General features: G+C 40.0%; 1 protein-coding gene across 2 annotated transcripts in view; it reads left to right on the forward strand.

Moving 5' to 3' along the window:
* LOC124804659 (mitochondrial inner membrane protease subunit 1-like) overlaps positions 1 to 6,015 on the forward strand; it is a 74,288-nt gene extending 68,273 nt beyond the window's left edge. The window contains exon 4 of one of the 2 annotated variants that reach the window (XM_047264885.1): positions 5,624 to 6,015. In XM_047264885.1, coding sequence (XP_047120841.1) covers positions 5,624 to 5,656 — 33 coding nt within the window. In that variant the 3' untranslated portion in view covers positions 5,657 to 6,015. The remainder of the gene's footprint in view (positions 1 to 5,623) is intronic. The other variant, XM_047264886.1, reaches the window with a different exon arrangement.
* The last annotated feature ends 7,024 nt before the right edge of the window (positions 6,016 to 13,039 follow it).

Here is a 13,039-nt window from a genome sequence, read left to right on the forward strand (position 1 = left end):
AGCTGTCGGAAGTGGATTTGCGGAATTTCGCTGGGATCAAGCAGTGTGGCCTGTCTGTGATGTATCGCACCACAGTCACAAGCTAGAGTTAGGCACCTGTAAACTTGTGTTAGAGTCACCCAAGAGTTGCCTTAATGGTCCATCCTATTCCTGCTCTGTAGCCAATGTGCCAAAGTCAGGGCACTAGGCACTAAGGGTATGAATGTGGACATCTACAGTCTAGGTGTCTGAAACGATGGGGGGGGGGGGGGGCGTCACAACTTGGGTTACAAATAATGTGGACTACTGTGCTTTCTGTAAAAAGAGTAAGGGGCTGGGCTGACCATCTACATTTCACTGCCTCATATAATGCTAGCAGTTCATGTTCATAAGCCAACTACAACTGTTGGATCCCCTTCAGTTTATGGGAAAAGAACCGTAGGGGTTGCTGGATACTGTCAACTGTCTGTCACAAGACTCTGCCAATAATAGCCTCACTCACGTCAGCCATAATAGAGAATTGTACTATAGGTGAGGGATGGCACAAAGGTATGTGTGTTCTGTAATGACTATTTAATCAAATGGAAAGCGTGAATTATCTCTGTTGACCACTGTACAGTTTGTTTCCCCTTAGTATTCTTCCTAGTTAGGGCATTGGATAGTGGCACCTGGATTTTTGCAGCCTGTAAAAAATTTCGCCAGTAGAAGTTTATCATACCTCAAAGCCTTCTTAATTCTTCGTATGGTGTAGGCCTATGCATCATATTGTTACAATATAACCCCACTTTTACGTTCCTGGAATTAACGTTTTCCCACCGTTTATGACATTTTTTATCGTTCCCATCAAATGTCCTATGTCTACAATGTTAATTTGCACCCCATTTTGCGTCAACATATTTTTATTTTTCCCACAGTTTACACATTATGAAAAAATGTTTGTGGAGAAAGATTAATGCTGGCTGTCCAATAGTGTTTTCAAATATTACGTGCTTAATTATCTTGACACCAGGGCACTCTACTCGGTGGATTTAAAGCAGTAAACATGTAAAAATTCGTCCCGGATGTCCCACCGCTGCCAAGCTTTATGTGGTGTGGTGGCTGATGGGAGTAACTAGGTTCGTTCAAATAAAGATGTCATGACCAATGACAACTATTTCTAAACTGTCTGTACTGTGCAAACACAGTTTCGTAATTGTTGTTATATCGTGACACCTTTGTCAAACCATATAGAGCATGTTTCAGCATTTGGCCACTTGTAACACTGGTTGACACCGCCATTCACTTTGTGTTGCTCAAACATTTTTAGTTTAAACGCAGTGCCAGTTACATATTTGTTTCATGCTGAGCAAAACGTGTTTTGAGAATTTATTCTTGTTATCAAGTGCAGTATTTATGTATGTATTTTTTTATGATGTTACACAAACAGAAGAATGTGTGTGTGTGTGTGTGTGTGTGTGTGTGTGTGTGTGTGTGTGGTTTTCCACATAGCTGAGGACGACGCACAGTATCTGGTAACCTCCAAAAGACAATCACAGTGCAAGAGGTGCAGAATAACACATATTCAAACACTACACTAAATACTTATGTACATATTTGCACTTGACAATGAGAAATTCTGGAAACGTGTCACGCTAAGCATGAAAAAATATGTAACTAGAGCAGTATTTCATTATTTAAATAATGAATGGCAGCTAGAGGCTTTCAAAAACATCGATTATAAAGTATCAAATTGAGTCAAACGTTCCTTCTTCCCAGATAGTTATCAATCCTAGTTACATCAGCAGTTTTTATTAAAGAAATCTTCATTAGACAATAAACGAGTCCCTGACAAGTCTTTTGATACCTGTTATCTACATATGTCATACGTAAGGTCAAAAAAGCAGGGGGGTATCCTATAAGTGACTTTTACAGCTTAAAACTGTATTTCCCGCATTTTACACCTTTTTTGAAGTCCCTTGAAAAGTGGAAAAAGCGGGGTATCACTGAAGTTTGGTTCTCTCTTCCATTGGTCTGATTCCTGCTAGAAATACAGAATGACCAAAAAATGTTGCTGTCTGTTGCATAATTGACATTTTTCTTTGTTCACCACCATGCCTAATTGAGCCAGAGTACTGAAAACCTGCTGGGGGCATTCATCATGTTCTTTTGGTGAAGATGAAAAAGTGAGCAAGTCATCAAGCAGAATCAGTGAAGCACTGCCAAGTCTGAGCTGGATTTTTCAACCTGAACCATGTACAAAAACTTGAACAACCTGAAGGTGGTAATTATAGAAACGTTTGGAATGTCATTTACAGCCACTGGTATCTGTGAGTAAGCCTTTTGACTGTCTAGGTTGCTGAATATCGAAACACCAGATAATGAATGTGAGAAGTCCTGCATATTCGGTACGGGATACGATCGGGAAGGGTTTGTGCACAGAGGGCTCTGTAATTTCCACACATCCGAAAAGTACAGTCTCTTTTTCTGAACCAAATGAATCAGGGAACCCATATGCTGTTGCAAGGAAAAAATTCGTGAATGGCAGCTTTCACTATCTGTAACATTTTACGGCATAACTGCCATGATGTAAAAGGTGAGAGGTTCTCTGTATTTTCAGTCTTATGCCCCGTATCTCCCTTAATACCATGGTGGGTAAGGGGTTGGGAAGCAATAAACATACACATGCATGGGAACATCCGTCACTGGGTGGACCGTCAACATCCTGTGGATGTGTTGTTCTGATGATGTCCGTGATGATTCCAGCTGGGTGACACATTGATGAATGGTTTGCACAGCTTCCCTTCGGGAGCAGCATGTGACCTCATTGCATTTAGAGACCTATATGCAAATCCAATAAAGACTGGGTGAGCAACTCATCAACGTATCTACATTTGTCATCATCCTTGGGATTGTTGATGAAGTTTTGTATCCTCATCTGTACGTTCTTCATGTTTCACCAAATGCTCATGGGGCAGAAGTCCTTTGATGGGTGACAATTAGCATTGGTAAGAGATGAAGTTTTTACTAAGAAGGCTGACATTTAACATCTGCCAGTTTGTTGTGTCGGTTGCGCAGTGACTCGTGTAACAAGGAATTTTCATTTTGCAGTGCAAGAGTTCCGTTTTGGTGTCCACATATAATTTGTTAGTTGCAGCAAGTTGCTCATCACATGTGGATCATAACTGTTGAAGTTTGCACACAGGGGATTTGAATGCTTCTGCATGTTGCGGAGCAGTTGAACCAAAGGTCGCCTGATTCATACCGAGAATGCTGTTGATGAGTGTTCTGTTGAAGAGCACTCCTCCTCCCAAATTGAGGTGTAAGTAAAAATGATGCAGAAAATGTGTCCCTAACTGAGGATTCATTCACATCTACTTGCATGAAAGTCCACATGACAGTCAGGCAGTTTCCAAAGTCAGTGTTGCATTCAGTAGAGCCATATGTTGTAATGATCAAACCCTTTGCCACCTTTAGTTCAGGAAGTGTAGAGGTGTTTGGGATCATGCTGGTCTCAGAACCCGAGTTGAACAGAAAATATTGATTGGTACTATTACCAAGTACACAAAAGCAGCAATTGTGGTCAGATGCTGGAAGCAAACTAGTTTGGTTCAGGTGGTTGGAATGTTGGTGTACTTTCATAATATGGCAACCTCTGACACCTAAAGAAGATCACAGGTGGCATTTGGGTGCTCACACGGAGGAGAATATTACAGCAGCAGTTCTGAAGCATGCATGGAACCAGCACCGTTGTGTGCCCTGTCAGTCACTGGTAGCACTCTGATTGATGAGTGGCTCTGGTCGGTTTGTTGTTGTCAACTGATTGCTGTGCATCCTGTTTGACAGGAGGCTTTGGCCTATGATGGGAGTCTCTGGATGCGTTTAGTCCTACTCGTCAGCTGCCAGCCATGTGAAAGCCAAGGTGACTGCCACAGGTTTGTAGGTGGGGTGTTGTGAAACTGTGGACATGGTCGACTCCGTTTTGTAGCTGCCCACTACACTGAAGCACAATATGACTGCCGAGTACATGTCCTGCTGGTGGCTGCTGGGTAGGTAGGGTGTCCACCTTGTACTGCAAAAACATGGTCTGCAATCTGTAATTCACCCTCGTGTGAGAGTCCTTTGTTACAGTTTAAGGACAGTTAAATCCTTTGAGGTAGTTTACTTGCCCATATGACCCATAGTGTATTGTCGGGTATTAATGTAGGGTTCACTAGACTTCGTGGTACCAAAACTGTGAGTGTGTCCATCTATTCAACGACTCTGAGAAGTCACATTTGTTGCTTGAGTTACTTGCACAGCCTTTAACATGATGCCATCTTGGCTGTCTCAAATTTGTTAACAGCAGATACGGTAAAATCACTAATGATAGAAGCATGCTCTCCTTGTGACTCAGTGATGTGGAATATTTCACTGTATTATCCATAATGTTGTGAGCAGAGAACAATGATTCTGCAATGCCAAACTAAGTTTGTTGTTTTTGGCAGGAACTCGTGCAGTTTTGGTAATACATGCTGAACAGCAAAAACATTACTGAAAAAGTGTCCTTGTGGCATTAACTGAGTCGATCCACAAGTATAATAGGGCATAACCCCACTGACTGGCCATGACATGACAAGAAACCTGCTGTTACCCTGCCATTCATACTCCATCAAGGAGTAAGAACAGATTCATTACCTTGAAAACCAGCATGGAAACGCACTTCAAATTGGGAGGAGTAAGAACAGAATGTTGCACCCATATACTAGGATCTAGTGGAGATCCTGTAACACTGACAGGTATCAGCCTCTGCTGTTCCTCCATTGAGATAAACTTATCACATCCATGGAAGGTAACACAGAATGTTGCCATGTGGAATCGACATGTCCATCTGCACAGGGTGGAAGAGTGTTTTAGCCACTTTCACTAGCAGCTTCAGACTTCAGTGGCTCCATATTGTTTGCAGTACTATCCATGAGAAGCACAATCAAAACTAGCACCAGGTCCCAGTGACATCTGGTGGTCCATTGTGGTGGGAAGTAGTGCATCATGTTCGCTTAATTCATAGAAAATGTACAGATGTGCAGATAACATGCAGATACTGTTGCCATGACTTACTACTTCATTAACACAATGCCACATATAAAAAGCTACAAATACTTCAGCCATGAGTATACACAGCTAGACAGTCATGAAAACAGAAAGACAAAGATAAAAATACATGCAAAGAGAAACACTTATTCATTGTTCTTAATGTTGATTTTGTACATCTGTATCAATTACAGTGATCAATGCCACCACACATGTATTTTAGAGAGCACTTATACTAGACTATTTTTCCTTCAAATGATCATTCCTGTCATGTCCCTGAATACTGACCATTCCTCCTGGGTACACCCTGTATAATATTATAGATTTACGTTACCACTTGAAAGCACAATTCTCAATAACTTTTGATTTATTCATTCTACATTGAGAAATATGGCAATAAATCAAAATTTTGTTTCAATTTCATATCCTACTTTCCTTTTTGTTTCGTTAGTTGAACTGTAGTTAGACCTACATGTTTTGCTCGAGTTGTTCAGTCGTAAACTAGTTCCATACCCTTCATCTTCCTCCTGAAGCTTTTATTTTCATTGTACCTTTGTTATAAATGTTTGACTTTGCTGCAAAACATTACATTTTTCAGAAGGCTGGCTGGCTGACTGCTTCACCAAAATGAACTGAACATTTGTGCAATACTGTAAAAGTTACGGAAATATTGGTATGCTACGTAAATGCATTTCTAGTGATTCCATGTTATTCACAGCTGTATTAATGAGTCCGTTTGCGTGTTTCTCACATTTTTAGGTTGTATATGGTGACTGTATTATAAAGTGTAGGGAATTAAAGAATTCCCTTTAGACTGATGATAACGTTACACCTTGCATGTGTTAGTAGAAGACAAACCTGTATGTTTTAACAGCAATTTTTCAATAACACAACTTTCCATTGTTCTGATGTAGTTTTAGTGGTTGAAGGAGTGTTTATTAATAATCTTGCAAATGATGCTTCTTGTAACAATGGGGAAAAATAAACTAGACTCCGTGCATATTCTTAGAACCCTTTTTCCCCAAAGTTGTCATTTGCTTTGATTCCTGCATTACATTTCATCTGTTTCAGAGCAAGGTATATCAGAGATGCAGGTAAGTCATTAAATTTTTTATCTCACGGAAAGACCTTATTCAGTGAAAAATGAATAGACGCCTAGAAAATTCTAACAAAATGGAATAAAAGTAGATTCCACAGTCTTTAACTACATTCCATGGCCTGTATGCTTCAATATGTTACTGTTCAGTATGCATAAGTTATTCTTGAGTGTTTTTCTGTGATGTGTATCAACAAATTTATAGAATGAGTTAAGGAAAAATTTAAAATCTTTGATTTTTTACAAAATAGTGGTGAAAGTGATTTAGCTATCTTAGTACGTAAGTTATATGTGACACTCTCTCTCTCTCTCCCAGCTCTTCTTCAGTAAATATCTCAACTTCTTTTCAGGAGTGTAATGACATGTTCCTCCTCCTACATCGATACTCCATAATCCTCCAACTTATGGCCTTATCTTCGTGGCCCTTACAAGCAATGTATGTTGGAGGCAACAGAATGCAGTCCTGCTACAAATACTGGCTCTCTACGTTTTCTCAATAGTGTTCCTCGAAAAGGACAATGTCTTCCCACCAGGGATCTCATTTGAGTTCCCAAAGCATCTCCATAACACTTGCATGTTGTTCAGACCTACCAGTAACAGATCTAACAGGCTGCCTCTGAAATGTTTTGATGTCGTCCTTTAATCTAATCTCGTACAGATGCCAAATACTCTAGCACTAATCAACAATAGGTCACACTAGCATCCTGTATACAGTTTCCATTACAGATGAACCACATTTTCCTAGAATTCTCCCAATAAAACAAAGTCAACCAGTCCCCTTTCCTACCACATTCGTTGCATGCTTTTTCCATTTCATATCGCTTTTCAGTGTTATGCCCAGATATTTAAACGATGTGTCTATGTCAAGCAGAACACTAACAGTGCTGTATCTCAACATTATGGATTTGCTTTTTCCTACTGCTCCACATTAACCTACAGTTTTTGACATTTAGAGGTAGCTGCCATTCATTACACCAGCTAGAAATTTTGTCTAAGTCATCTTGTGTCCTCCTCCAGTTACTCAAATTCGACACCTTACCATACATTACAGCATCATCAGAAAACATCCACAGATTACTGCCCACCCTATCCTCCAAATCATGTATGTATACAGAGAATAATAGCAGTCCAGTCACACTTTGCTGGGCACTGCTGACAATATCCTTGTCTCTAATAAACATTCGCCATTGAGGAAAAAATATGGGTTCTGTAACTTAAGAAGTCTTCAAGCTACTTGCATGTCTGTGAACTTATTCCATATGCTTGTACTTTCATTAACAATCTGCAGTGGGGCACTGTATCAAATGCTTTTCGGAAATCAAGACACATGGAAACTGACTGTTGCCCTTCTCCATTGTTCACAGTATATCACATGAGAAAAGGGCATGAGATCTGCATGAACTATGCTTTCTAAAACCATACTGATTCGTGGACATAAGCTCCTTGGTCTCAAGAAAATTTATTATACTTCAACTGAGAATATGTTCAAGGATTCTGCAGCAAACTGATATTAGGGATATTGGTCTGTAATTTTGCGGGTCCGTACTTTTGCCCTTCTGGTACACAGTTCGTCATCTGCAATTTTTTTCCAGTCACATGGGAATTTCTGTTGGGCTACAGATTCGCAGTGGCTGCTGACCATAGACATTCATTAAATGACTCTAGAACTGTCCTAGCAGAATCGGATGGGTGGTAAAATCTCCCAACAATTAGCTTTGTTTCACCTAGACCTGTCGTATGTGACCAGATAATTTCACTGCCACACTCAACTTCAACCACAAAAGAGATAATTTTGTAAATTACAACAAACACTCCCCCTCCTATGGACTGTAATCTGTCTTTCCAACATACGTTCCACAACTTACTAAACATCTCAGAGCTTTCCACTTCGGGTTTCAGCCAGCTCTTGGTCCCAATAATAATTTGAACATGATAACTTTCCTGGGAGGCAGTAAATTTGGGATCTCTGTTACGAATATTTCAACAATTTATTGATAAAATTTTGACAGTTGATGTATTTTGTCTCTGCACATGGTTCGATATCCCCCGTTGCATATTGATTAGCGAGTGTTTATCAGAGTACCTCAACCTACCCCCCTAGCCTAAAATACCCTCGTGTGCACTCCACAAGTACTCTGCTACCCGAGCAGCTGCTTCCTTTGTGTAGTGCACCCCTAACCTATCAAGGTGAGTCCTACAAATCCCCAACCAATAATGCAGACTGTCATATGAATCCTCTGGTTGAGACCCTCCACACAGCTCCAAACCAAAGGATCCCAATCATCTCTGGGAACAATGCTGCAGATTGCGAGCTCTGCTTGCACCCATGTGTGAGGCCAGCACCCTCCAACATTTCTGACAGTCACCTGTATGAACTGAGTATGGCCTCAGAACCCATGCGAAAGGTGTCTTTGGTGTTGATGTGAGCCACAACTTGCAGGCGACTGTTCCCTGCATGCCCAATAGCCGTAGGCAAGGCCGCCTCCAAATCTTAGATGAGGCCCCTCGGTAGACACATCGAGTACACATTGGCTTTCCTTCCAGCCCTGAATGCTATCTGCCTAAGGATCTCTGTAGTGCACCTAATGCTGGAACTCCCGAGAACTATCAAACCCCTCACCCCTTGTGCCTGCTCTTTGAGCGGCCTCCTGTCCACTCACACTGTGAATGGGGGAGGCCAGACGGCCAGTCCCTACATTGGCTGTCCACATCAAGCAACGTAAACATGTTTCACCCACCACTCACTGTGTTGTGAGGGCAGATACACTGCATTGGGTACACTAGAGGTTGCCTTGGGCGAAACTAGCAAGACCTAAAGTGTCCCATGCAATGTGCCAGATTCTCTGCCACTGCTACACCTTGAGACAGAAGCCTGAAGATCACTAACCGTTGTCAAAAGTGCATTCAGTTGTTCGTAAACTGTGACCAGCTCCTCCTGTGTCCACACGTCCTACTCATCCTGGCAAGACTAACTGAAAAAGTAAACTATAAAAGCAGACAGAATCCTAGATATGCAACTTGCTACCCTCCTGATGTGTTGCCAATGGATGCTGTTGCCTCAATGAAATATGTAGTTAGCTGTTCAGAAAAAATGAAAACTGCGCTACAGACTGCGCAAATTTACACTTATAAAATACGAGCTTACCCCTCGTAAGTGGAAACACAAATGAAATTTAATAATTATACTATGAGGAAAAGATAAACACCTAACTTGCTGCCCTGTACACCTGTATCAGCCAAAAGCTGGAGCCTCACTGACGGGCTCACTAAACAAATGGACACTTGTCTTCAAAACAGTACAAATTTCGATTATTTAATCCAACTGTTTAGGATTGCTTCATTATTTTGCTATGTTGCAAATTCAATGATTCTGCATTTTTAAGCAGGTTTCTTCAAATTAAAAGCATGTATTGAATGCTATCATCAAATTAAGTAGATTTTCCAGCTTGTGGAAGAGCAGTTTTTTTCCTATTGATGTCATTTTACATTATAGTGCTAAATTACTTCTGTTTGCTATACAAGATTTTATTCTGCATGTTAGGTGAACTGATGAGATAAGAAATGAGGGCATTCTGATGAAAGAGAGAAATGAGTGGAAAACCTTGATGAGAAGAAGACGTGTTAAGACATCAAGTAATAACTTCCATGGTACTTCAGGGAGCTATAGAGGATAAAAATTCTATGGAAGACATAGACTGGAATATATGCAACAAAATCAAGATGGCTGTGTGTGTGTGTGTGTGTTATTCACAAGACTGATGAAAAAAAAGAGAGAAAAATTGATCCTTCTGTTTATTTACCCCATTGGTATACAATCTTTTTATTGACATTGTGATAGCAGTACACTTATTTTTCAGTGATTTTCCTCATTTTTACAAAAACATACTACAAGCTGAATTACAGCAGTCTATTTATTGTATTTCTCTATTATGCTGTGGAATATAATCATAAATAGTTTGAGTGTGATAAAGCTTAAAATACTTACCCATGTGTAGGCAAATCTTGTGCTCTTCACACGAAAGGCAGCATTCTCCACACTGTGTTCTGTCGTAACAGACCTTTCATCTTCCAGACAATGCTGCTTTTTTGTCAGTTGGAGGTATTTTTGTGGGAAAATATCTCCAGTGTCTTCTTTCTTGTAGTCTTAATAGATTTGTTCCTTGGCTTGGGCATCCACAAATCATATAATCAGGAAGCCTAATGTTTTCCACAATTTGTTCTACGAGTTTGAGACAAAGATCTGTGAACCTCATTCTTCCTTTACTGGAGTTCTTCATATAGTTTACTATACTTACATTGAGAATTGCCATATCTAACATATAAAAATATATATTTTTAATATCCCTTCACATAAAGAGGATATGAGACTAAGCATTGGTCACGTGCATCAACACTGCTCATCCCTTTGTTGTAATCACTGATTTAGGTTTCAGCTTAATCTATGAATTTTTTGCTGTTCATAATCAGTTTAATCACGAATGGTTGACAGGATGTTCACTTGTGTCTTGTCAATTCATTTCACAGCAGAAACTTGATTCGCTGATGCAAAACTCAGTTCATCTGTTCTCAGCAATCAGTTCTTGAACTGTGGTGACATGTTCTTCCTGTTTGGTCTTACAGTTCCATCCACATAGATATTCCTCTCCAATAGCTTTAGAAACTATGTGGTGGATCTATACCAACTATCCAGGTATACTGTTCTCCGTTCACCAAGTTACGTCTCACACAAACCCAAAACAACTTTCTCATTTGCTGGGATGCTTAATACTTTTTCTACCTGAAGACCTGTATGTTGTTGTTGTTGTTGTTGTTGTGGTCTTCAGTCCTGAGACTGGTTTGATGCAGCTCTCCATGCTACTCTATCCTGTGCAAGCTTTTTCTTCTCCCAGTACCTACTGCAACCTACATCCTTCTGAATCTGCTTAGTGTATTCATCTCTTGGTCTCCCTCTACGATTTTTACCCTCCACACTGCCCTCCAATACTAAATTGGTGATCCCTTGATGGCTCAGAACATGTCCTACCAACCGATCCCTTCTTCTGGTGAGGTTGTGCCACGAACTTCTCTTTCCCCAATCCTATTCAATACTTCCTCATTAGTTATGTGATCTACCCATCTAATCTTCAGCATTCTTCTGTAGCACCACATTTCGAAAGCTTCTATTCTCTTCTTGTCCAAACTATTTATCGTCCATGTTTCACTTCCATACATGGCTACACTCCATACAAATACTTTCAGAAATGACTTCCTGACACTTAAATCTATGCTAGGTGTTAACAAATTTCTCTTCTTCAGAAACGCTTTCCTTGCCATTGCCAGTCTACATTTTATATCCTCTCTACTTCGACCATCATCAGTTATTTTGCTCCCCAAATAGCAAAACTCCTTTACTACTTTAAGTGTCTCATTTCCTAATCTAATTCCCTCAGCATCACCCGACTTAATTAGATTACATTCCATTATCCTTGTTTTGCTTTTGTTGATGTTCATCTTATATCCTCCTTTCAAGACACTGTCCATTCCATTCAACTGCTCTTCCAAGTCCTTTGCTGTCTCTGACAGAATTACAATGTCATCGGCGAACCTCAAAGTTTTTATTTCTTCTCCATGAATTTTAATACCTACTCCAAATTTTTCTTTTGTTTCCTTTACTGCTTGCTCAATATACAGATTGAACAACATCGGGGAGAGGCTACAACCCTGTCTTACTCCCTTCCCAACCACTGCTTCTCTTTCATGTCCCTCGACTCTTATAACTGCCATCTGCTTTCTGTACATTTCGCTCCCTGTATTTTACCCATGCCACCTTTAGAATTTGAAAGAGAGTATTCCAGTCAACATTGTCAAAAGCTTTCTCTAAGTCTACAAATGCTAGAAACGTAGGTTTGCCTTTCCTTAATCTTTCTTCTAAGATTACTCGTAAGGTGAGTATTGCCTCACGTGTTCCAGTGTTTCTGTATAAATTTTAAAATTATAACAGTATGCACAGTCAGATGAACTTTATATATTTTCAAACCAAATCTTGCCTTCTTTGAAGCGCTGTATTTTATGTATGACAATCTGCCCCTGAACTGTGTCAGACTCTCAATGATACAAACATTTTTTCCAGACTTTTACACCCTCTGAAGTCTGTCAAGAAGAAGAGTAATAACTGGTCTGACCTTCCTCAGTTTGTCATGCTGCATATCTGCAGAATCAGTAGCAAAATGATAATACCTTGAGATGGCTTTGAATGTCCTAAAAGGCATTGTTTTACTGAAAATGGGAGTCTATTACTTTTCTCTTTGGCCAGTTATTTTGTACCGAAGGTTTCTTTGTTTGGCCCGTAAGTACACAGAGTGCAAAATGAGCCTCCATCTCATCTGCTTTTACAGGAAACCAGTGCACTTCGTAACCATTCTTCTCTGTTCTGCATGTACAGTTGTTTCTGCGTGTATTGTTGTTGTAAATAAATTTGTTTCCTTGACCACCATCTCCCAGAACTGTGTCAATCAAAACTGATCAATTACATGCAATGCTGATGGGTTTTGGCCTAGGGATTTGCAAATGGTAACATCTATCTCGCTTTCAGTGTTGCTTTCGATAATGTAAGGATCATTGCAAACACTGTCCCATTTCCACTCATCAGTAATTGTTGACGTACCTGTTGCTGGCTCCACTATGGCATCTCAAATATTGAGGGAGAAATCTTCTTTGTCAACACAACCCATGTTGTCACTCTTCTAATTCTACACTTTCACTGTTTTCAAAATCTACAATATTTCCCCATCAATACCACTCAAATCACTTTCTTCAAGAAATCGACGTATTCTTGTGGCTTGGATTTCATATGTATCAGCCATGATGCACTACTGAATCTGCAAAAATGTGCAAACTTTGCATTGTAATATTTAGTTGCAGTTGAGCATTTTCGATTGA

This window comes from Schistocerca piceifrons, chromosome 7 (assembly GCF_021461385.2).
Source record: "Schistocerca piceifrons isolate TAMUIC-IGC-003096 chromosome 7, iqSchPice1.1, whole genome shotgun sequence".
NCBI lineage: Eukaryota > Metazoa > Arthropoda > Insecta > Orthoptera > Acrididae > Schistocerca > Schistocerca piceifrons.